The sequence below is a fragment of the Lates calcarifer genome, unplaced genomic scaffold (genome assembly GCF_001640805.2).
Source record: "Lates calcarifer isolate ASB-BC8 unplaced genomic scaffold, TLL_Latcal_v3 scaffold_62_131, whole genome shotgun sequence".
NCBI classification, from domain to species: Eukaryota; Metazoa; Chordata; class Actinopteri; family Centropomidae; genus Lates; species Lates calcarifer.
In genome coordinates, this window is record NW_026118170.1 from 18569 (window position 1) to 45142 (window position 26574).

The 26574-nt window shown below is 44.3% G+C and overlaps 1 protein-coding gene across 1 annotated transcript in view; it reads right to left on the reverse strand.

Moving 5' to 3' along the window:
* Positions 1 to 9477: 9477 nt before the first annotated feature.
* Positions 9478 to 26574, reverse strand: part of slc36a1 (solute carrier family 36 member 1) — a 33413-nt gene continuing 16316 nt past the window's right edge. The window contains exon 12 of the mRNA XM_018674987.2: positions 9478 to 11144. Coding sequence (XP_018530503.1) covers positions 10870 to 11144 — 275 coding nt within the window. The 3' untranslated portion in view covers positions 9478 to 10869. The remainder of the gene's footprint in view (positions 11145 to 26574) is intronic.

The window sequence follows — 26574 nt, forward strand, 5'->3', positions numbered from 1 at the left end:
ATACTTGATCATACATACTGATGATCCAAACGTTAGTGTTTTCACCTTCTTCCTCCATGAACTCTATGAACCAGTTTAAAGACAGAAACACTCTGATACTGTGATTTTAGAGACATTAACAGTGATTCTGTCTCCTGATGGTTCACAGGAAACTGAAGACTGATCTCAGAACAATGAGAAACAGAGTTTCTGTTGAGTAGAAAAACAAACTGGTGCTTTTTAGTAAAATGAAGCAGAGAGATGAAGATATAACAGGAGCTCTGACAGAAGACAACTGACTCCTGTTTACTGCTATTATTTTATTATTTTTATTATTTTATTTATTTTATTTTTGTTATGAATGAATGGATGGATGGGTGGATGGATGAATGGATGATTGGATGACTGAATGAATGGATGGATGGATGGATGACTGGATGATTGGATGATGGATGACTGAATGAATGGATGGATGGATGACTGGCTGGATGAATGGATGATTGGATGACTGAATGAATGGATGGATGGATGGATGGATGGATGGATGACTGGATGGATGAATGGATGATTGGAGGACTGAATGAATAGATGGATGGATGGAGGGAGGAATGATGATTGGAGGACTGATGAATGAATGGATGGATGGATGGATGGATGGATGGATGACTGAATGAATGAATGAATAGATGGATGGATGGATGGAGGAATGGATGGATGGATGGATGGATGGATGAATGGATGAATGAATGGATGGATGGATAACTGAATGAATGAATGGATAGATGGATGGATGGATGGATGGATGAATGGATGGATGGATGACTGAATGGATGAATGGATGATGGATGATGGATGACTGAATGAATGAATGGATGGATGGATGGATGGATGGATGTGGATGGATGGATGACTGAATGAATGGATGGATGGATGGATGGATGGATGACTGAATGAATGAATGGATCATGGATAACTGAATGAATGAATGGATAGATGGATGGATGGATGGATGAATGGATGGATGGATGTATGGATGATAACTGAATGAATGGATGGATGAATGAATGGATGGATGAATGAATGAATGAATGAATGGATGGATGGATGATAACTGAATGAATGAATGGATGGATGGATGGATGGATGATAACTGAATGAATGAATGGATGTGCATAGATGGATGGATGGATGGATGACTGAATGGATGTCAGATGTGATTATCTTCACACTTTGACTTGAAATGACCTGAGAACATTTGATCTGAGACGTTTCTGACAGTTTTTTACTTTTCTCACTGAAACTTGAGAGGAAACTGACGCGACACTTTAAACTTATTAACGGCCAAATTTCAAACTTACAGAGAAAATTAACACAAGACTGAAATTCCTGTGTTTTACTGTGTCCTCTGGTTCAAAGTTTGAAATAAATATGTTCTCCACACTGTTTTAAAACATCACACTGTGCAGACCACGATCTAAATATATCAGATATTAATTTATATTTATATTAATATGACAACAGTTCCCTCTCTCCATCTCTACTCATGTCAGAGAGGACAGGGCTGTAATGACTTGTTAAAGACCTGAAAGTTTAGTAACTTAGTAACTTGACTTCTAACATCTAGAGCCTGAGACTTGTGACTTGAGAAACAAAGACTTTGTTCCACCTCTGGGGTTTTTCCTCCAGCTGTATCGATGGTGTTGTTTTTTGCTGCTGAGGCGTTGAGTCTTTATCCTCCGGGAGTATCTCACCTCTTCACACCATCACCTCCTTCTACCTGGGACAGGAACAGCTCAGGTGGATATGAAGACGATATGAAGGTGTTTCCTCACACTGATGGACCGAAGGTGTTTTGGTAGAAGACTCTGACATGAACAAAAGAAAAGAGAAAAACACGGTGTCTCATTCAGAAGCAATACTGTGTGCACTTTCATCTCCCTCCTGTTCCCTCATCACAGCCTCCATCAGTGACAACTTTTACTTTACACTTTGAATATTAAACATGAGAATGACAAAAAAAAAGCTGTGAAAATGAGTAATGAAGTAATGGTTGTTCTGAACAGTATCCGACCACATCACTGTGTTTCACACTCCTGGAAAGTGGAAGATGAATGTTTCATATGTGTGAATAATGATCTGTGCTTCAGTCCCATTTTAAAGATCTCTGTGTGTGTGATGGTTGTTCTGAGACTAGTTTAAAACCAGTTTACAGGTTCTGATGGACCCAGTTTAAATAAGAACCTGTAAACTGACAGCAGGACCAGCTGTTGGAGGGAGAGTGTGTATTTGTCTTTGTCTCATCTTTGTGCCACAATGTCACCGGTTTCAAACCCAGAGAAACTCTGAGTTACCCTGAAGGCTTCACCTGATAATCTGCAGGTTCAGACAGAATTCAGAGGAGAGCTTCAGAGCTTTACCTGTGGACAGAACCAGGCTAGCATTGTTCCCTCTGTTTACGGTCTTTATGTTAGGCTAAGCTAACCAGCTGCTGGCTCCAGCTTCACATACAAACATGAGAAATATGGAACTTTCATGTCTGCACAGTGAATATAAAGCTACAGGCAGCAGCTGGTTAGCTTAGCTTAGCATAAAGACTGAAAACAGGGGGAAACAGTTAGCCTGCTTCTTTACTAAGTTTAAGACTTTATCCACAGATACCTCAGAAACGAGTTTGTTTAACACATACACAAACAGAAATGTAAAAATGTCAGTTTGGAGGTTTAGGAGCAGGAACTGTTTCTTGGAGAACAGCAGCCAGATGCACTGCCTCCTGGGAGGTCACTACTTTAGTTTCAAACTTTAGTGTGAAGCAGATTTTAACCACATATTAAAATGTGATCAGTGACAACAGTTAACATTTAACCTAAACGTCTCATAAACATCTGAGTTTCTGTTCAGTTCTGATTTATAAGCAGACGTTTTCTTTCTACCTGCAAATTACCAACTCTGTGCCTTCTGGGTAACAACAGTCGGATTCCCCAGAAGAGAATACATGTAGGTGGAAAATATGTTTATGTAAAGAAAAAAAAAAGCCGATTCTCCAACTCCTCCCAAAGACTAAAAGGTAAAATTAAATTAAATAAAATTAAAGAATGAGCTGAGAGAGTTAAGTCCACCTGTCCCAGTGCAGATTCACATTTATAGGAGCTGCACAGAGTGAATGGATCCAGGTGTGGGAGAGGACAGCAGCAAATATAATTGGTCCACAGAGGGTTTAAAAAATACAGAACCGGCCTTTTACCTGTAGCTGTGTATATCGAAACATCTTTTTTCTTCTTCTTTTTAGTGCTAAAAATCAATGCAATTAACTGAGCTTGTTGTTGTTTGTGTGTTTGGAGCAGTTAAAAAAAGAGAATTAAAAACAAAGTGTCTGGAGGCCAAGCAGTCGCAGTGGAAACCAACAGTAACTGAGAATGTACCTGTTTTCTTTTCATACGCTGTTTTGCACATCGCCATGGAGAATGTTTCCTCTGAATGTCTGTAACATTGGTGAGACAAAAGAAAGCGACCGAGCTCTGACAAACATGTCTTAATAAAGGAACGTTCACTGTGAACGGGTGCCTGTCTGTTGCTTTATTTCTCGAGTCGACTGTTTGCAGAAAAAAACGTCTGAATCTTTAGCAATATTTAATGGGAAATGCTGCAAAAGGAAAAGTGGAACACTCAGTTTCTGTTATTAGTCAACTATAGTGAGTTTTACAACTTTAACAGTCAGTTTGGAGACAGGTCTGTGAGTGTATGTTCACTCAGGTGGCAGTTTATTAGGTAGACCTGCTTAAACTCCTCTTTCCTCTGTCTCTCAGATCTTCTTGTCTTAATCTATCCTTCTTTCCTCTCCTCTTCATCTGCCTCTGATCCAACTTATTCTTCTCTTTATATAAAACTCATCTCACTGATCTTCTTCTGTCGCATTCCACTTCAAATATAGAAATCACTTCACCTCTCTCAGCGTCTCTCAGTCGTTTCAGTCCACAGAAACCTCTCACCTGTCTGACGGCATCCTGTCAGGACGGAGGAGATATCGCTGCGAGCAACGCCGCCAGTCAACGCCAAGGTGTTTACACCAGGAGAGGAAAGGAGAGGGGGAGATGGGGGAGACCAGGGGAGAGAAGGGGAGACAAGTCTGTTTCAATACCAACTGTTGCATTTATCAAAACTTTTACACTTCAAGCAAAACATCCACTTTACTCCATCTCTCTGACCAAGTTTTCTCTGAATATTCCAGTTGCTGTCACATATTTCAGGTTTGTTCTGATCTTTGCTTCTGAGAAACTGAACTTATCACAGATACGTTTCAATGTCTGGAACTTCTTTTACATCCACAGTCGACACCTCTCACCCATCTCTCTTAGATATAAAATATACTAAAATATATTCACTGGGATGATGAACCCACAGATTCTGATGTTAAGTTACAGCCGCATCAGTTTTATCTGTTTAAGGACAATGTGGTGATTTCTCTGCATGTTTACAGAATCACTGCTTCATATTTATTAGATCTGTGGGTCATATATTCATTCTTTTTGATGGATGCAGCTTCAGTAAACACGAGACGCTCACGTCTCCAGAATCACACAGCAGGATGGTGTAAATCCTCCAGGCTGAACACAGATCAGCTGCTGCAGCTGGAGGTGTGAGAGGAAACACAGTACAAAAATTAACATAAAGAGGAGGAGAGGAGCGATCGAGGACGAAGCACGACGGGGACCCCCCACCAAACTGTCTGTCTGAACAGACTTTAAATCAGTTTGTTCTGTTATTCAGGAAAACACCATGAAGGCTCACCTGATCTTTACAACACTTCAGAGGAAAACTAAATGACAGCTTACTGAATGTCTCCTGACCATACACAGATCTGATTCTGTAAATGGACTTAAACTAAAAAGACCAACGTTTCCAGTTTTCCACCTCTCAGGTGAAACTGGTTCCAGTGTAACGACCAGAGAACGTGTGTGTGAATGTGATCAGCTCAGTTTGTGTTTGTGTTGAACAGCTGAGGGACGTGATGCTGATCCAGTACCTGCTCTTCCTCTCTCCTCTTCATCACCTCCTCTGTCTCTCAGTGTCCTCTCCTTGTCCTGTGTCTCTTCAGTTTCCTCTGTGTCAGTGAAGAAAGGAAACACAGGCTCAGGTCACATTTATATGGAAAATATAATCTTACAATCAAAATAACAATATACAGGTGCAGCTCATTTTAACAGGTCTCTCTACACTTCACACAAACTGAACTGAAACAAAATCATTTTAACTTTGCTTTAAAGTTTATCAGTCTGACATCAGGTGGGTGAATTCATGTTAGCTAGCTAACTAGCCAGTTAGCTAATTCACTGAAGTGAAGCTAACTATCCTTCATCGTGACGAAGGGCAGCTGTTTAACGACAGCAGCTGTTGGTCAGATGATGACTGACACAAACAGTCCGTTAGTAACCTTCTCTGGTTACCTGTATTTACTGTATTTACCTGTGCTTACCTGTGTCAGTCTTCAGAGGACTCAGCTTCCTGTCGATCAAAGAACCGGATGTTGTGTTAGCATAGAGATAGTTCCCTCCGCCCACCGACAGTGACGATGATGAAAAACTTATCTTAGTTGTCTACAATCCAGAAAATTAGTTTCTTTTCCTTCACTCGTTTCTTTGTTGTTGTCTTTGTCCTACAGGTGGCGCTGCTCTTACACTAACACTACACAAAGTACCATTTTACCATTTAATTTGCTTACATTACATGTATTATTTGTTTGAGGTCATGTTAACCCAGGTTACATGTGGGTCCTGAGTCAGTTTCACTACAGGTCTCTGTGGCCCAGAACCAAAACACAAATCCTGTATGTTGAAGTGAAGATGGTCATGGAAGCAAACTGGTTTTTAATGACTGGTTAGGGTTTGGGTCCACCAGGGTCCCTTAAAGGGTCAATTCAAATCGGAGCCACTACGATCCAGAGCCACAAATGTCCAGCAGAGACTGGCTCCTCTGGTTTAGTTTCTGGTATAAATATGCAAAATATAACCTTTAATAAAGTGTTTCTTGTAATTTTAGTAAAGTGAAAGACTCAAGTGATCAACTACTGATTACTGGAGAAAGTCCTGTGGCTGCAAATGAAAAATCAGTTCACCACCAAACCTACACATGACATAGCCTTTATTGGAAATGTAGTTTTACATTAATCATACTGCAGCAGCAGTGAAATCATCTGTGTGTGGCTGCTGCTTTTCAATTAGAGAGCGACCAACCGAGCTGCTAACGGCGAGAACCGATCATTCTTTTAAACAGAAAATCCACATTATTCTCAGCTCGGCTCACTCCGGTTTGAAATGGAAAACAGTTTCCAAAGATGAGAAATAAGAGAAGGATCCTTTAAGCTGAGAGTCCACAGGGAAGCTGCTCCTTATCTGCTGAGAGCTGCCTGCTGCTGCACCTTCAACAAGTTCTGATTCAACCGAGACTGATGGGGCTTCAACAGCCTGACAACAGCCTGTCAACACGGTTTCAACAGCCTGTCAACACGGTTTCAACAGCCTGACAACACGGTTTCAACAGCCTGACAACAGGGCTTCAACAGTCTGTCAACAGCCTGTCAACACGGTTTCAACAGCCTGACAACAGGGCTTCAACAGTCTGTCAACAGCCTGTCAATACGGTTTCAACAGCCTGACAACAGGGTTTCAACAGCCTGACAACAGGGCTTCAACAGTCTGTCAACAGCCTGACAACAGCCTGTCAACACGGTTTCAACAGCCTGACAACAGCCTGTCAACAGGGTTTCAACAGCCTGTCAACAGCCTGACAACAGCCTGTCAACACGGTTTCAACAGCCTGACAACAGGGCTTCAACAGTCTGTCAACAGCCTGTCAATACGGTTTCAACAGCCTGACAACAGGGTTTCAACAGCCTGACAACAGGGCTTCAACAGTCTGTCAACAGCCTGACAACAGCCTGTCAACACGGTTTCAACAGCCTGACAACAGCCTGTCAACAGGGTTTCAACAGCCTGTCAACAGCCTGACAACAGCCTGTCAACACGGTTTCAACAGCCTGTCAACAGGGCTTCAACAGCCTGACAGCAGCCTGTCAACAGGGTTTCAACAGCCTTTCAACAGCCTGACAACAGCCTGTCAACACGGTTTCAACAGCCTGTCAACACGGTTTCAACAGCCTGACAACAGGCTTCAACAGTCTGTCAACAGCCTGTCAACACGGTTTCAACAGCCTGACAACAGGGCTTCAACAGTCTGTCAACAGCCTGACAACAGGTTTCAACAGCCTGACAACAGGGCTTCAACAGTCTGTCAACAGCCTGACAACAGCCTGTCAACAGCCTGCAACAGGTTTCAACAGCCTGACAACAGGCTTCAACAGCCTGACAACAGCCTGTCAACACGGTTTCAACAGCCTGACAACAGGGCTTCAACAGTCCTGTCAACAGCCTGTCAACACGGTTTCAACAGCCTGTCAACAGGGCTTCAACAGCCTGACAGCAGCCTGTCAACAGGGTTTCAACAGCCTTTCAACAGCCTGACAACAGCCTGTCAACACGGTTTCAACAGCCTGACAACAGGGCTTCAACAGCCTTTCAACAGCCTGACAACAGCCTGTCAACAGGGTTTCAACAGCCTGACAACAGCCTGTCAACAGGGTTTCAACAGCCTGTCAACAGCCTGTCAACACGGTTTCAACAGCCTGACAACAGGGCTTCAACAGTCTGTCAACAGGGCTTCAACAGCCTGACAACAGCCTGTCAACAGGGTTTCAACAGCCTGACAACAGGGTTTCAACAGCCTGACAACAGCCCTGTCAACAGGGTTTCAACAGCCTGTCAACAGGGCTTCAACAGCCTGACAACAGCCTGTCAACACGGTTTCAACAGCCTGTCAACACGGTTTCAACAGCCTGTCAACACGGTTTCAACAGCCTGACAACAGCCTGTCAACACGGTTTCAACAGCCTGACAACAGGGCTTCAACAGTCTGTGAACAGCCTGTCAACAGGGTTTCAACAGCCTGTCAACACGGTTTCAACAGCCTGACAACAGCCTGTCAACACGGTTTCAACAGCCTGTCAACAGCCTGACAACAGGGTTTCAACAGCCTGACAACAGGGCTTCAACAGTCTGTCAACAGCCTGACAACAGCCTGTCAACACGGTTTCAACAGCCTGACAACAGTCTGTCAACAGGGTTTCAACAGCCTGTCAACAGCCTGACAACAGCCTGTCAACACGGTTTCAACAGCCTGACAACAGGGCTTCAACAGTCTGTCAACAGCCTGACAACAGCCTGTCAACACGGTTTCAACAGCCTGACAACAGGGCTTCAACAGCCTGACAGCAGCCTGTCAACAGGGCTTCAACAGTCCTGTCAACAGGGCTTCAACAGCCTGACAGCAGCCTGTCAACAGGGTTTCAACAGCCCGTCAACAGTCATACAGTGTGAGACTGACACAGTGAGGAAACAGAAACAGTCAGTAATAACCAGCTTGTCCACTCTGCTCCTTCACAGGATGAATGTAACTGCAGCTTTCACCTCTTTCCTTCCCAATCCAATCAGCCTCCATCTCATTTGTATCAATTACACAGTGAGTGAGATTACTCTGATTACTTTGATTACTTTGATTTACTCAGTACTCTGATTTACTCTGAGTACTCTGATTTACTCTGATTTACTCTGAGTACTCTGATTACTCTGACTGCTGCCGTGGTGAATGCTGAGAGGCGTGAACACTTCAGGGACGCAGAGAAGAAGAATATGACGGAGAGAAGCAGCTGAAAGATTCACTGGTTGATGGTTGGACTCTGTTACAGCATCAGATACATATGATCAACCAGGTGAGTTCACCTGAGATTTCCAGGTGAGGCTGACTGCAGGAACCAGGTTATAAAGGTGATGAGCTGAAGACGAGAGGAAACAGGAGAGTCAGCAGGCGACTGATCATCAGGTGAAACAGCTGCAGCTGTGGTCACGACAAACAGGAAGAGACGTCCGACCAATCACAGGAGGAGCAGCGGTCGTCCTTTAAAGACGAGGCCACGCTCAGTTTAACCTTCATACCTCACACTGACAAACAGACGTCAGAGCTGAGAGACACAGAAACCTTTACTGTTGCTTTTAGAATCAGAGATAAAGCTGCTCTCACGACTCCACAGCAGGAACACGTTTTAGATTCAGATAGAAAACAGTTTCTCATCCTTTCAGAGAGAATCTCACTGCTGCTCCACAGTCCAGCTATGGATGACAAACCAAGCTCTATCCACCGGTCTGCAAACAGTCCAACTCTGACACACATGAAGACACTTTACCACTGAGATGAAGAGGTCCAGGTCCAGGATCAGGATCTGGATCTGGATGGAGAGAGAGACAGAGAGACAGACAGAGAGAGAGACAGAGACAGAGAGACAGACAGAGAGAGAGACAGAGACAGACAGAGAGAGGACCTGGAGGACAAACAGGATGAGATGAAGCTTTGTTTGTCTCCATGTTTAAAGAAATGAGTTAAATTCAGATCAGCTGGTGTCTGACGTCTTTTATTGAACAAACTCAGGACATCTGATGGATCCAGTCTGTCGAGCTCTGGGAAGTTGAGATTTTCTTCTTAATTTAAACAGTAGATTAACTGGTTAATGACGTTAGTCTTTGGGTAACTTCTCATCATCATAAACTCACTACAACAAGTTGAGCTGTTAAATCCTTTAAACAGGAGAAGCTGAGGTTCAACAGCTCTGCAGCTTCATGATGAACACAACATGTGATGAATCTTACTCAAACCGCGGTTTATTTTACAGACATATTACATTATGTTACATGCAGCGTCTCTCTGGAATTAAAGTGAAATAAAACTGTGTGGTTAGTTTAACTTAGTAAATACATCCCAACATAAAAACACATAAAAAGAAGAACTGGATAAAAAAAATAAAAGATTTAAAGACAAGAACAAGTTGTTACAGAGAAGAGTTCCCACATCAACACTAATACTAAAATCTGATGTGTCTGTTTCTGGGCTTCATGTGGATCTGATTCATTGAATCCTGGTTTCCAGGATCAGGATTCCTCCCTTTTCTTGTTTAGTTTGACTTCACTTCAGTCACCACAGAAAAAGCCAAGGTTTCCTCCAGCGTCTCATTCAGTATCTCATCACCTGCTCCTGCTGCTCCACTCAAACATTACACAACATTTATCTTGACTTGTTATTACTTTGTTCTAATGAGACACTGGAGTCATGATCAAACTGTTTTCACCTCTGGAGGAGGAGAGGACTCTGACAGGAAACACGTTCTGACTCTGGACCTGGTTCCTGTCTGAGAAGCGGGTTGATCCTGAACCCTGCTCCAGGTCTTTTCTAACGTTACGGGTGATTTAAAGGTTGTGTGCTGCATCGTCTAAATCAAAGTAGTGCGCTGTCTCATTGAATAAGGCAAAAATCAAAGTGCAACAAAATAAAATGTGTCGGGTTTTTTTCTTTTATTCTAAATGAGTTGGAGGGAGTTAAACCTGAAAAGGTCTGAGTGACTCGATGTTGAGTTGAGTCGAGGGTTGAAGTCCACAGATGGCAGGTTCGAGAAGATGAACGGACCGAATCGATACCAGTTTGTGAGGTAGTTTGATTTTCTGACTGAAACATTAAGGACTGTACCTGTGAACCCTCCACTCCTACTCCACATTACTCACCATGATCATGTTAGATTGCACTGTGTGGATGTGATGAAGTGTGAGTACTACAGGCCACCGTAGCACAGCAGTGACATCATCAAACACAACATCGAGCACCACCAACGTCCATTACACCTAAAATGGCCACCGTGTCCAACAGCAGCGAAGAAGAAAGGAATTAAAATGTGCCCTAAAATGGTTTCTAAATGTCCTCAGGGGGTGAGGGGGGCTAACCCGAACCCTGGGGGGGGCATCACTGGACCATGAAGGAGGACAGCGTCTCTTCGTGTTTGAGTCCATTACGGGTGATGATCTGCTCCACGGCGATGTATGTCCCCGTGAGGAAGCCCACCAGCCCCACCAGGCTGATGGCGGCGTTCTTGGCGGTGACCAGCGGAGACAGACCCTCGGTGTGAAAGGTCACGATCTGCAGCAGCGGAGGGAAGATCAGAGCCAGAAAGCTGCTGCTGACCGAGCCCACCAACGAGATGACCAGGTCCAGCTCCGGGATCAGGATGGCCAGAGCACCTGGAGGAGGACAGACAGAGGGACAGGGTGAGGAGGAGGACAGACAGAGGGACAGGGTGAGGAGGAGGAGGACAGACAGAGGGACAGGGTGAGGAGGAGGAGGAGGACAGACAGAGGGACAGGGTGAGGAGGAGGAGGAGGACAGACAGAGGGACAGGGTGAGGAGGAAACAGCTTCAGACCTTCATATAGAAGGAAAAATACATTATAGCAGCTCTAAGCTCTGACCTCGTCTCCTCCTCAAACATGAGGAGGAGGAGGAGAGGAGAGGAGGGAGAAAGAGAGGAGGAGAGGAGGAGAGGAGAGAGGAGGAGGGAGAGGAGGGAGAAGAGAGGAGGAGAGGAGGAGGAGAGGAGGTGGAGAGCCTGTGGCTGTGCAATAAAGCTGATTGTTTTTCACGTGTTAGGAGTGGTGATCACGCCGTCATGGTCGCCGGGCGCCCGAGTCACCTTCACCTGTCGTCATGGAGACGGGTGTAAACAGCAGCGGGCAGCCGCCATCGGACAAAACAAACACGTGTTCATACGCAGCGATGCTGTCAGAGCTCCTGCTCCTGCAGAGAAACTCTCATCCTCAAACACCTGCACAGGAGCAGCCGTCACACACCTGGACTCACCTGAAGCACACACACACACACACACACACACACACACACACACACACTCCTCACACCTCCCTCCTCCTCCTCCTGTCTCCACCTCCTCCCACACTGAGGCTTGTTCTCTCTGAGCGTCAGACAGCCATTACCAGCGGCTGATAAAAGACTCTGAACCATAATCAATTGTTCGCTGCTGTGTGTTCACACAGTCTGTCAAATTAACCTACAGGGCGACGCCAAGGTCGAGCTTTCATGTGACAAGTGCGGCGAAAGCACCTCGCCGCCGCACGCTCCCGGGGAGTAAACCTGTCACTTCCAGGGAGAAGCCGTCGCCGTCGAAGGCTGCTCTTCAAACTACAGCTGAAGCTTTCTGAGCCATCAAACACAGCAGGAGAGGAGGAGGAGGACACCGACACTTCACAGCAAATAAAGCAGGAGGCTGCGGCTGAAAGCCCGGCTGGCGTCCCCCTGAGACAGAGGCAGAGTGGGGATCATCAGGCAGCTTCAAAGGGCTGAGGAGGGAACGCTGAGAACAAACTAATGTGGACAAACCATCTCCCAGAAACAAAGAGCCTGTCTTCTCTTCAGCCTGCAGAGCTGTGTTTGATGGAGAAGCTCTGAACAGGGAGAAGGATGTGTGGTGATGATGATGATTGGACCACAGTGAACCTGCAGAGCTCTGTAAAGGTCAGACACATCTGCAGACAGAAAGTGTCTGTGCAGTGAAAAGAACTGAAATCATATTTAATTATAAACTGGTTGATTTTAATAACTGTCTGCAGATAAACAAGACGTCAACAAGGAAAATGTTCCACAAACTACAGATTTAAACCAGACAGAAAAAACAAATGAGATGAAAAGAGAGAATTTAATTTAAACTGAGATGAATCAGTCGACAGTTAAAGCGGTGAAGGCCGGTGGATAACGTCGGTTCAGAGTAAAGTAGTGAGGTGTGAATAACCGTCTGCAGGAGGAGCAGAAGGTTCATGGCAGTTCAACAGTGTTTCAAGGAAAGAAGGATGTGGACCGGCCCAAACGACGTTACAGTACAATACGTATGGAAACACTGGACTAGAATAGAGATCTGTTCCCAGGTCAGATGAGATATACAATGCCTCCAGTTCTGAGGAGTACCCTGAGGAGGAGACCTCAGGGTAGACCAGGAGGATCCTGAACCACATCAACTGGTTCCTTTGACATGAAGCAGCTAGCTGAGCTCTACTCTGAGCCTCCTCAGACTGGCCCAGACCCCCTGAGGAGGAAGCTGATTTCAGCCGCTTGTATCCACGATCTCATTCTGTCGGTCACTGCCCACAGGTCAGGACCACAGCTGAGGGTTGGATCACAGATCCACTGGTAAATCGAGAGCTTTGCCTTCAGGCTCAGCTCCTTCACCACAACAGTACGGTACAACGTATCCACCTGTATCCACCTGTATCTCTAAGGTGAGAACACCTGGCATCAGACACCCACAGGTTTTCTCCACAGTCAGATAATCAGACCTGATTCACATGCACAGACCTGGTCTGTCTCCATGATCATTCTAATGAACATAGAGATCAGGGTTTGTCCATGTGCAGTAACACAGGACCCTGACCCTGTTATAATATAAAGTTATTTAACAGTAACAGCGTTTTTATCATTGTGGAACATGGTTATGTTCGACTTGGACGTCTACAAACAGCTTCCACTCCTGAACCAGATGGTTCAGATGGATGGAGGGCAGGGTCTGACAGAATATATCTCTAAAGTCTTCTGTAGTCATTTTGATTCTCCCAAAATCAGTGAAGGAGAAGGAGCTGTTTCTATTTTTAGCTCCATCATTTAGGACAACACGCTATCAGAAGCTCTGAGCTTTTATCTTCACCCCCACCAGCATCAACAGAGACGCCACAGAGGCCAGGCAGGTTCAAATAAGCAGCCGGAGGAGGGAAATAAAGGACAGGCTCAGAGGGAAGGAAGGGAGGAGGGGGTCTCTCTGCCTTTACACTGTCAGCAGGCAGTTTCTGAAGCCAGCCCACAACTTTTAAAACAACAGCTCCTGAGACAGGTGGAGTCAATTACCTCCAGAGACACAGAGTTAGAACCAGCAGCAGGGGATGCTCTGAGGTTGGATCAAAGATTGGTGTGGAGGATCTTAGTTTCCTTTTCTCCAGCAGTCGACCAGGATGTACAGACGCCGTCCCACTGTCTCATTTCTTCACCTTGCCGTTGGCAAACACCACAGAAGAAGGAGCCATGGAACTCTGCCGCCTCCGGCTCAACCGGCTGGGAGAAGACTTTCATCTGCTGCTCCAAGAACCGGCCAATCTGCTGCTGCTCGGTGGACTAGAGCTCATTAAAGATGGAGGGGAGCTTGGTCTCCTCCGGCAGACTCCCGGGCCGTCTTCACTGAGACCAACAGCAAGTGAAAAGTCAAGGTCTGAGTTATGCTAATGTTAATTAGCCAGGAGTGGATCTGATCAGCAGGAAGCCACGAGCAGCAGCAGCAGACGACTTCACTGACTCCAAACAAAAATCATACAGACGTAAACACAGGAAGCTGAACAGAAGCTTTAACAACAAAACATCAGGGATTCGCCAAGATGACGGGCAGACAGCTGATCAGATCTTGATGTTGAAAGATGAAGACCAAAGAAAACGTCACCATCTTTCGATAACTGACCGTCACTGAGTGAAACAACACCTCTGCTCTTTTTCTCTAAAGGCAGCGTTTTGTTTCAGCAGATGTTCGATCTGATCTGATTCTACATGATGAAGCTGTGACTGTTTATAAAGCAGAGAATAGTTTTAGGGCCAGAGAACATTTCTGATGTGCTGCCTGGTTGTGAACAGTCCAGACCTCTCGATGGTCTTGGACACGTCTGTTTTCTGTCTCCAGAGTCAAAACTGAACCTGGTGAAGCCACATTTAGTTTTTATCTGGAACAAACTCCCAGAAAACATGATGAATGATCCAAATCTGAGTTATTTTAAATCAGAGCTGCAGAGTTTTCTGTTTGCTGCTGCCTTTTAATAAATGTATTTTTATCTTGCACTGTGGCTACATAAGAACTCTCTTGTTCCAGTTTGGACTCTCTTCAAATGCTACTCATGTGAATCCTTGTGCTTTTATATTTTGTCTTAATGTCAGGCTACGTCACTATAACACGCCTGAAACACGCCACATCACATGACCAACACCGGACACGTGTGTACTTTTTGATTTCATGCAGAAATGGGTCACATGATCAGAACGTGACGACTCAGGGAGGGGCATGTTATCACTGATCAGGAAGAATAATTGTTTCCGTGCATCTTGACTAAAACTCGACTTCAGAGTTTTCAGACTAAAACAGGACAAGCGTTTTCAAAAGTCTTAAAGTTTCAGAGTAGTTTTCAGAGTAGTGCACACACCAGGTGTAATTGTAGCCACTCGCCTTATCTTACAACTTTAAGTAAGTTTTATTGTGTTGGAAAAGTCGCCACAGTAACTGTAGTTAAAGACGTGAAGCTGCTCAGCAACATTCATCTATCTCCTCCGACTGAGTTCACACTGAGCTTCTTTGTTCCTTAGTTGTAGAGAGAAGAATGACTTTGCCTTGAGATAACTCTCTGCTTCTTGTATACATCCTGTGATGGTGAACTGGAGTCCTTGCTGTCAGCTACTTTATGATGTGTTGCTGCGTGTCTCCTTCAAACAACCAAGGTTATTACCTTGTAGAAAAATCTCTACACAGCCTGAGATTTTCTGACCCAGTGGACTGTTTATCTGTCAGGCCGACCCTGTCATCAACAAATCTGTGAACCGCGATGTTGGAGAGAGAAAGACAAAGTAATAAACCTGTTAAATATGCTGATTTGCATTTTCTCTGACAGCCTCATCCCTGCCAGCACAGTATAAACAGCCATGATCCCTAATGATCATTAACTTGGCATCAGACACACCTCCTCTGCCAAATCTCACCTCCCTCTCTCCCACCTCTTCATCACCGAGTTGACTGAGCAGTCACTTTTTTCCTCGCCGTGATGAATGGACAGAGGCAGAGAAACTCCTCTACAAACCAATAGAATCTGCTTCGTCACTTCCTGAGGAAAAAACAGGAGGGATGAAGCTGTAACTGTGTCAGCATCAGTGAACTCAGGTCAACGGCACGGCCTGAGGTTAACTGACCGACTGACGAAGGACTGTTTCTGGCTAAACTGGTGTGATGGAGGACGAAGGCAGTTTGACAAACTTTCTTTGTGAAAGTGAAGGATTTTCAGTCCTTTGTATGAACCTGCAGTCAGGATGAGTCACTGCAGCACAGAATAAAAACTATTTTCACTTTCACTAAGAAACATTATACGTGGGCCTGAGGACGAGGTCGGTAAAAAAAGTCCAAACATTTTCTTACTGTTCAATTACAAACTTGTGTTGGAGGGGGTGTCTGTCCCCGCTGAACCGCTCCTCCCAGATCCTCCACAAACGGCCTGAGTTTCTTAGGAAATTAAATTGATTATTTCAGCTCCTGGGAAACAGTGTGAGCTCAATCAAAACCTTTGGCCGAGCGGAAACAGGATGTACACTCATCAAAGTTACCCATTCAATTTATCGTGGCTCATGGTTGTTTAAAATTAGAGGAATGTGAGGTAGCAGGAGCTGTCATTACAACTCCTCCCCACGAGCATGTGTGAGGATTCATTTAATCAGGAGGTGACAGTCTGCTGCAGGGGCTGTAATCAATTTCATTTTGACCTTTACTTAACCTCAGAGACATCTGACGTCTGTTTTTAGGCAGCAACATCACTGAGTCATAAACAGCAATCAGATAAAACACAAACTGTCCGTCACATCAGGTGAGTTGATGGAGGTGTGACTAGAGCTCCAGAGAGATGTAGAGAGAAGATGTAAATCGATAATGAGATGGTTGTTAATGCTTGCACAGATATTTCTTCCTAATGGATCTACCCTTCAAATCAAACTCTGGAGAGCTGGTAGAGACAGACCCAGCCACTAACAACTTCACAGGGTTTGGGCTTAGTGAGGATCAGTTAGTACAAATCTAATTTAATATTAGCTTGTTAAATTCTTTCTCTCTCTCCCTCTTGCCTCAATTTGGTAATACCAGAAACGAGTGGCTCTGTTTTCAGTTTTCATCAAGTCTCTGCCTCTAGTTAGTTTTGTGGTTTGTTCATTTTAAAGATCTGGTTGTAAAATTTACAGCCTGTTGCTCCTGTAGTGATCTGTGTGTGAACTGTGAGGCAGCCCTAACCTTTAATTTGTGGAATTCCAGAATCTGTTTCATTCTCAGATTAACAGCAGCAGCACATTGTGAACATGAACTGTGTTTGTCTCTGATAACTTGGAGGTTTTAATGTGGAGAAAAAGCACAGGGGCATTGACCGATTAAGGTGTTCAGTGAGTTTCTTTCCTGCTGAACTGAACCAGTGAAGTCAGTGTTTTTCTGAGGAGCTGATGTACAAATGAAAACGTAAATGTACAAACACCACATGGAACAAAAGCTTGCATTAAATGTCAAGTAAAAATAAAGGGACACTATATCACAGCATTCGAACAGTCTATGAATGCTGAAGCACTCAGGCGTATGAAAACACACCTCACAGTGTTGATTTTAAATAACAGAGATTTAGCCTTGAACAGCCGCCTGGGTTTTATGCGTGAGCGGGGTAATAAACTGCAACAGAGAGAGTGGAGAGTGCTGTGAGAAAAAGCCTTCAGGGTGGAATTACAACCAACACAGACGACTGTTTACCTTCTGAAGCAAAGCCAACAATTGTGGAAAATGATTGCTCTAAATTGTGCGGCTGTGAGGGAGAGGTATGATAAATAAGGATGTTTGCTGCTTGTTTAGAGCCTGGTTTCATGAATAAATCCATATCAATCTCTTCTGAAACTATGATTTTGAAATAAGTAGCGTACATCTTGAACAAAATGGAAAGTGGGCCATGGAGGGAGCAATCATGTTTCCTGGATAAGATGGAAAAGTTCACGTCGGATTACGAGGACGAACTGGTCACATGCGAGAGGTGGTGACGGGAGGAAATTATTGTATCGTCCTGTCACTCAGCAGCGAACATACAAGTGTGCACTGAACCAGAAATATTCTGTTAAACCAACATAGCTCTCAGAAGCAAGGGTGGGAAAAAAATATGATAAAACACACGTCACACACATCATAAAAACTGAAGCCAGACAGACACAATGAATGAAATGGAAAGGTAGAAACAGTCTTTGTCCAAGAAAGGACAAAGACAACACAGAACCATTCACCACCGCCTGATGAGCTGCCATTCTTTCTCTGTGCTGCTTTGTACAGCAACAAAATGTCATACAGACCTTTCTAGCCTGTCAAGTTATTTACTGAAAATATAACATTTAATTGTGTGAAGTCTGAGAGAAGCTGAAAACACAAAGGACAAGCTGCTGCCATTCAAACCTTAACTAAACTAAAAGTTTGTTCACAACTGAACAACATGAAGAAAAACAGCAATCAAACAGGTGTATCCTCTGAGAGCATGAATAATACCAGACAAACTATCCATATCCAAACCTAAAACCAGGAAGTCAGTTAGCATGTTAGCATGTTAGCACTTCCTGTTCCCTCGTCCCAGAGTCAGTGTGTTTCTGGTTAAATGTCTGAAATAAGGTCTGTGGTTTTAACACAAGCTCAAGACATTTTCAGGTTTGATTCTCCGACATAAAATGGGTCAGTAAATCCCCCACTCCTGATGTTTGAAGCTTTTACGTGTCTTAAAAAAGGCGGTTGCTAACGAGTGTCTAAATGAGACTACAGAGGTTGTCGGGGACGTTAACATGAAAACCTATCTACTCACCAGTTCACCTTTACAGCCTCGTTGTGTTTCTACTCACGCTCTTTCAAACTCTCACTAACTTTCTAAGAAGAAAGGCTTTTGTAGAAGAGCTCAGAGCTAAATGAAATGACCAGTTGGAAGCTTAGTGGTGGAGACGTTGACGTCATGTGACCGTGGTGTAGTTGGTTTATAGCCTAACATTAGCTTCTTACTTCTGGAGGTTGGATTTAGGCTTCAAACATCAGAACAGTGGTGTTCATCTGTGAAGATTATCTGATCAACTAAACCTGAAGGATCAGAAACTTTTAGCTGCTCAAAGTTTATTTTCTGGAATAAACCAAAACACAATGAAAAAATCCCATTGGCTTTTTGTGGAGGAACCAGGCTGATGCTAACTTCAGGACTGGACTACAGAAACACATCATCACTGTGGGACTGTGTTAGATATCTGGGTAAGTTCGACTTTACTTTGACCTGTGAACGGTGCAGAAAACTCTCAGACCAAACAAAATACATTTGATGTTATCTATCCATTACTTCTGTCCATAATTTTTATATTTCCTTTTGTCCTGACAGGGTTGTTAGAGAACATCCAGACAGGCAGTTTTCTCCAGTAATTGTTGAGATAAATGAGTTGTACAGATGGACACACCATCCTGCTCCCTGTTCCTGTCCAAAAAAGCAGTCAATCAGCAGTGCTCCTAAATCATCATTCACAGTCACTGATGTTCATTAAGCAGAGGTGGATCAAACACATTAACAGTACAGGATCAGAGTCTGATCAGATTTATTTGATGATACTGATCCTTCAACATCTCAGGTTATAAGACGTCTTTTCACGTCTTGTTTCAGGACGACTGTGGCATCAATGGTTTGTATATGAAAGTCTTTTCTGCCTCCAGCATGTTCAGAAATGTGAGGAAGCCATTTTCAAAAGGCCTTTTATGTTCTTTCTACTTTCTACTAAGTTGTAGAAAAACCTGAACTGATAAAAGTCAAGCGCCTCTTCTTCTGAACAAACATATCAAGCTGTAAGCACCTCTGGGAACACTACAATGAAAACAACGACAAAAGGACCTCAGCACTGCGGGCAGAGAGGTTCCCAGTGGACACTCAACTTTATCTCCTCACCAAACAAAGCTGAGGATAAACAAGCTACAGGATCAGAGACAGGGACTGTTGTCCTTGGTTTGACATCTCGCTGACCTGTCTGGATTTAAGAGCCCTCAGGTGCTCCTCCAAGTTGTTGGGGAGGTGCAGGATGGGCTTTAATGACAACAACAATCTTCCAGAGTGTCGGCCTGTGTGGCCCTGCTCTGGGAACAACACCACAACAACACTTCACACACAGAGACCGCAGAGTCTGATAAAGTGGCCGAGGTCACAGCTTCCTGACTGACTTTCTGTTGAATCTGTCTGAACACTTCTGCTGAAAATGTGCAAAACTCCCCAAACCCTGAAAACTCAAAAGTCCTGTCATGTCACGATACTGAGCTCCACAAAGCAAGCTCCTGTTACCGGACTCAGCCGCTCTGTGATGCTTTTATACCAGAGGATATCCAGAGGATCAGAGAGTCAAAGATCAAATGTTGTTGACTTAAGTTTTGTTCTCTGAACTTTCTTTCTGATGGAAGGAAGCTGTTGTTCTTCAAATCTTTGACTTGTGTGTTCAGACAAGGGATGTCAATGATTAACTGTTGATGAACCAACAAAGGAAAACAGAAATGTGAGCCATGATGAAGCAGGCTAAACGTAGCTCGGTGTGGGTCCTCCTCTAATACGATGCAAAATGTAAATATTAATACACCGTTCTCAAATACAGCTCCAGCACATCGTCAGTGTGATCTGTGTTAGCTCAGAGAAGCTGCAGTGATTCAGCTACTTTCAGCTGAAAGGGTTCAAGGTCGGACATTTTCCTTTTACGCACTAATGCGACTCCTGATCTGGCTGCGCAAGTTTGTTGTCAATTATTGTTTATCCAAATAAACTGGTTTAGTTTGATCTGTCTTGAAATTATTCCTGCTGTTATTCCTTCTTTTTTTGTCTGTTTGTTTTTGTTAATGGTTAACTAAACTATTGACTGTTCAGATACTTCACATAAAAAATATCTTTATCTTCTAAATAAGAGCGCTGACACATGTCTGTATTACATCTCTTACTCTGTGGAGTTTAGGAGGGTCTAAGGCCACATTCAGGCTGTGTGGGAAAATACAGCCTCCTCATTCATTTCAATGAGAGGTAGTGGTCCATTAGCAGAGGTGTCGACGCTCAGTGCTGCAGCAAGGGGAAAAAAAACCCGAACAAAACACCACAGAGCTGCAAACATCATCAGGACAATCAGTTAAATACAAATCCACACTGCTGGTTGATTAAAATGAAAACAGTGTTTCTCCTGTTTCCCTGGAAACTATCAGAACAGCAGCTTTCTTCTCTCACACATTCGTTTTTCAATTGTTAAACATTTGTGACACTTTTCATGTGAAAAACTGAGAGCAACACCCCATCACTGCTGCCCCCTTTACTCATGTAGAGGCCTGGTGAGGTGTCAGCTCTTAGCTTGTGGGTGGAATAACAGCGCAGAGGAAGGTTATAAAAATATGGATAGAGGAGGCAGACAGGTGGCCTACAAAACAACGACAAAAACCCGGCCTGCAGACAACCCTGATATTCAGTCATGAGATTTCTAGGACTAATATATCCTCTGATATTCCATTTGTGTTTAGTAAAATAAATAAAATGAACATGTTTTAATATATCACAATTTCAACACAATGAATTCTGAGTTTCTGCTGTGAACTGAAATACAAGAACACGCAGCGCTCCAAGTTAGAGTTACAGCTTTCTTTTCCTTCTGGTGACGTTACAATTTTAGGAGCTAAAAAACTAGGTCAGAGTCCAGAAAATGTCCCTGATCCAGACGCTGAGGAACAGAGGACAGCGACCTGAGGAGAGGGAGAACAGAGAGAACAGAGAACAGAGAACGTGAGGGAGGATGGAGTTGGAGGGTGAGGCTGACCTTCCCCGCCCAGCAGGAGGTCCATGCTAAAGACAGAAATCCTCAGGCTGACCTGTCTGCTCGCGGTCCGGCTGCACTGCCTGTGCTTCTTTTAGCTCGGCTGACACTCAGAGAGCTGCTGCTCCGGAGGTCTGAGGACACAGGTCGTCATTCAGAGATAAGGCCAGTTTAAAAACGTGACTTGCACATTCAGACGCTGACTGCTCTCTCAGGTGTGACCTTTAGGGCTGACTGCTCCTCCTGTCATCTCTAGGTGATCAGGTGAGACTCAACTGTTACCTTATCTTACAACAGGTGCTGCTGTAATGACAGAGACTGCACGGTGTGTGCTAACAGATGGAAAACAGGGACGAGTGTCTGACTACTGAATCCACAGCAGCATCGAGTCAGAGTCGAATCACAAACAGAGGTTTAATCCAGAGAGCTCCAGTTCCTTCTCACATTAAAACAGAGTTACTGATGAGTTTCTATTCACGCCACAGCCACATCCTGTTTCTTATGGTCTGAGCTCTTAGTCCCAGTAAAGGGAAATCTTAATGCTACAGCTTACAGAAATATTCTCCTGATCTCCTGATCCAACCTTTACAAAGGAGCTAACCCAGCTGCTAACCCCTCGGTCCACCATCTGTCTCAGCTCTGAAGGAGTCTCTCAGAAGGGGTCAGAGTGAGACCTTCTGTTTGTAAAAAGGTCTCGTCCACCATCCTGACAAAGACGGCCTGGATGGTGTTGGGGGTTTGTGGGATGTATCCAGAAGGAGAAGAAGCAGACCAACAGATCATCAGGCTATAATCCGATGCTCTGCCTTCATGATGTTAGGTTAGAGTTTATCAGCTGGTGGAGTGAACATGGTGTTGGAACAAGAAGTTCAACAATCATGTGTTATTTTGTTTTATTAACTTAAACTGAAAGGTAATGGAAAAACTCACAGATCCCGTCGTCCATGTTTCACTACCCTGTTGTTTTTCTCTCTATTCAGACAATTTATTGTTGCTTCTTAGTCATTATTATTCTAAAACAGAGCTGCAGTAGATGAATTACATCTGATCTTCGATTCGCTGCCTCTCTCGCATAGAGTAACTCGACTGAAACAGCCACAGAAAGCAAAGGCCAAACAGCAGAGATGAATTAGCTCCACCAGACATAAAGGTGAACGTGTGCATACATCATATTTCTCAATGGCTAAGACATATGACAGCTCTACAGTCCAGCCACATGCAGCATGTTCTCCCAGTGGCGTGCCACCTTTGTGCCGCAGCGCTCCAGGATGAAGTACAAAAAAACAAAGAGAAGAAGAAGAGGAGGCTCACGCGACATCCTCACGTCCTCTCTTGTTCCCATCAACAGCTTAACAACACACACTAGCTGCTCAGCTCCAGCCTGTGGCAAAGTGACTCAAACAGAAGAAGCACTTTCAGAGAGGGAATGAAATGACCAGTGCAGCTACTACAGCTGCTGCACAGGCAAAGACTGAGGCTGAGCTACGAGTGTGCTCTGTATTCAAAGCTCCATTACAGACGTAATTATGTGGAGATTACAGCATCTGTTAAATCATTCATTACATTTTGTTTGTAGACAACCAGATAATGGTGGTGAAAATTGGTGCAGTCCATGTGTTATAACCCATTCACCTGTGTCCTCGGCTCACACCTGAGGGGTGAGGACGGGGTGGGGGGGTCTTTTAGCTGATAGTTTCATTTCTATTTAAGCAAATTAACTGTTTCGGTTGATTCAGTGTCGTTTCCAGCAGCAGCTGTTTGTTTTAATAAACACAAACACAAAACAGCAGACACAGAGTCGTCGCCCAGCTGGTGAAAAAGTGAAAATCTAGGAGCTAAAGAAACAAATTATTTCTTTAGGATGTGGTGGAGACCAAAACAGACAGAGTGAATAATGGACTTCCAGACTAAACGCTAATGTTCTGCTCCTCAGTGACCAGAAAACTGTGAATAAGATCGTGTATAATGGAGTTTCAGAAATCTGCCACTGCTCCAACTTTACCAAGAGGATCAAATCCTGTATCATGGCAAGAACAAGTGCAAGAATCAAGACAAAGCCATGTAGCATTCCTCCACCTGCCAGAAACAGTGAGCTCCTCCTCAGCCTATCTGCTGAATTAGAATAGAGAGTTCACTTCAAAAGAAATCTCCCTGCACTGAAATGAACTGACCTTTCGAGCAGGAGAAGAAGTCACAGCACAGCTCAGCAGAGGCTGTCCTCTCTTTTAACTCTTATCTGACTGTTTAAGCTCAAACTGAAGGAAATGACAGTACAGTTAGTACAGTTCTGCCACTTCAAGGCCGAACTCCTGCTCTGACATGGCAGAAGGTCTGTCGACAAACTGATCTCACATTCAGTAAAAAACACCAAGTAAACAAACATGTCGAACAGTTAACATGAGAAAACACTGAGCACTGAGACGTTCAAATCTCTCTTCTCTGAAGTCTGAGTTCCTACTCAGAAGTTTGAACCTGAACGTCCAGGAATCAGTTCACCCTCATGGTTTAATGTTATGTTACTTAAATGTGAACGTCTTTTTAACAACGTTCTAAAGAGTTTGGATTAAAATCTAATGTTAACTGAGGAGTTCTTCAGGAGCAGATCTGTTCTGAATCTTTGACAGAGCAACAAAGATTTCCTGTGAGCGTCCATGTTTTTCTGACAGAATAAACTGCTGAGATGAAACATCCTTCAAACATCAGAGCTTTATCAAACAGACGTCTCTGGATGTTTCAGAGTCTCTGAGATGCTGATTCATCAGAACTTTAATGTGAACATTCAGAGGGAAATATAAAAAGTGATGCACCTGCTCTGTGTGAGGCTGTCGAGGGGTTTGTGTCTTTGTCTAACATGGGGCTGTGTTTGGCTGCAGATAACTCTGCAGACCGAGAGAGAAACAAACTCACTCTGCTAAAATACAGCAGCAGTAAAGACAAAGCTTCTCCCTGCAGACAGCCACGAACCAACATCTGCTGTCTATTCAAAGACTCGGACTCTCAGAGGTATTCCCTCCAAAGGCTTCTCTACTCACACACAGGATGACGCACTGCTTCAATCTCATCTCGTACTCGGATTCAAAACCAAAGGCAATCTCCTGCTTGAGCATGTAGGAGCAACACCATTCCTCCTCCCGCTCCCCCTTCCGTCTCCTTTCGCCTCCTTCATTCAAGCATGCATTAGAGGGATGTCTCTGGGAGCTGCAGCATCTCCACATTCACAACACACACTCTGCTCAGCGCCGATGAAACCACAGGGCTGCCTCACAAATGACCTGCAGACATGAAGTGGCACATGTATGCATTTATTCCCTTTTATTAGCTGATCAACATGCACACGCAGAAACCTGTGCAGCGTGGCAAATGTCATCTGCATAAATTCTCTGTGGGTTCCAATCACAGCTAATAAAGGGAATGAAGATCCTGAGGCCAACAAGAGCCATGGTTCTGTAACTCAATAACTCTGCTGTGACGTGAGGTTTTATTCTATGTGAGGAGCAGTGAGCAGAGAATGGTAATGAACTGGAGCTCAACACATATCTCAACATCTCTGACCATTTACAGCTGTTGGTATCAGAGTGGTGCAGTTCAATCGGTCTCTACTCGACACTCTACTTCCCTCATGTGCTGTATCTTCCTCTTAATAAAGGGTCCACATCTGTATCACACTCAGCTTATCTACTTCATTCTGAACCCTTCACGTCTCACAAAGGATCAGCAGCAGGTTTCAATGGGAATCAATAGCAATTGGAGGATTATTGCTGCTACAAATAGCCCAGCAGAGCTATTACAGGGAACTGTTTACTGCTGCCTGGAGGGGGGGGCAAACACACACTCTCCTCCTCCAGATGAACAATCAGCTGCTTACCTGCACGCACACACACACACACACACACACACACACACACACACACACACAACAACTGGGTGGTCTTTAAGGTGGTATCTGGTCTTTTGTTCGGCGTCCTCTGTGTTTAATATGTTACAGGATTGATTTGACTAATCCTCACACATCTACAGACGCTAACAGGAAAACACAACAGAGACTCTTTGTTCCTCGTTTCGTTCCTGCTCTTCCACAGTACCTGGAAATAATTGATCACACAGGGCTGGTAGGAGCAGCTCAGCAGCTCCTCAGAGACCGGATCCTTCCACCCAGAGTTAAACTGAGCCAGGAAATCAGCTCCAACTGTTGTTACTGAGGGATAACAGGCATCTTTCAGAGGATATACGCTCTCTGTGTGTGACTGGGACCTGCACTAACATGGCTGGCATTATTCTGTTTCCTCTGGTAAATTACTGTAAGAAGCAGAGACAGATTCTGTGACCCATTAAAAAAGGCTGTGACGCCTTTAAAGTGCCAGCTGGCACGCTGATTGTCTTTTTGTACAAATAAGCCTAATAAAAAATACAATAAAAGAAAGTCAACGTGCCACAGAAGGAAGCTTCACAGCAGCAGGAAAGAAAAACAGATGGTGGTCTCTTGTTCCTGCTCAGGACTGAAATGAAGGCATTGTCCTGAAGACGGCTGAATGGAGGAGACGACACAGAACATTCTGAGTTTATGCTGTGTGACTGATGGTTTCACTTCAGAAGATGAGAAGTTACACAGGAAATTAAGTTGGAGAGAGAGAAAGTTGAAGGATGAAGGAGGAGAGCAGGTCTCTGAGCTCCTCCTGAAACACCAGTGGATTTACACCATGTTAAAACCATTTTAAAAACACAGTGTTTCCTCTAATAAGCCCTGATTAAACATCAGCAGCAGCCGTCTTCTTCACCGCCTGCAGATCAGGAAACGGTGTGAGGACCGGTTTCAAGGTACACCGTGATTTAAAAAGTCAAGGTTTCATAACATCCCTCACCATTCCTATGGTTTAAGCTGGAATCTTTTCCCCTGTCAAAGAGAGAAGACAGACGGAGGAGGAGGAAGGTTCAGCCGAGCAACAGGAGGAAATACTTCAAACATCTACAGGAGCTCCACCGTCACTTTGTCAAATTCAAGGTAACGGTCTCCAAATGAAGCTACGAG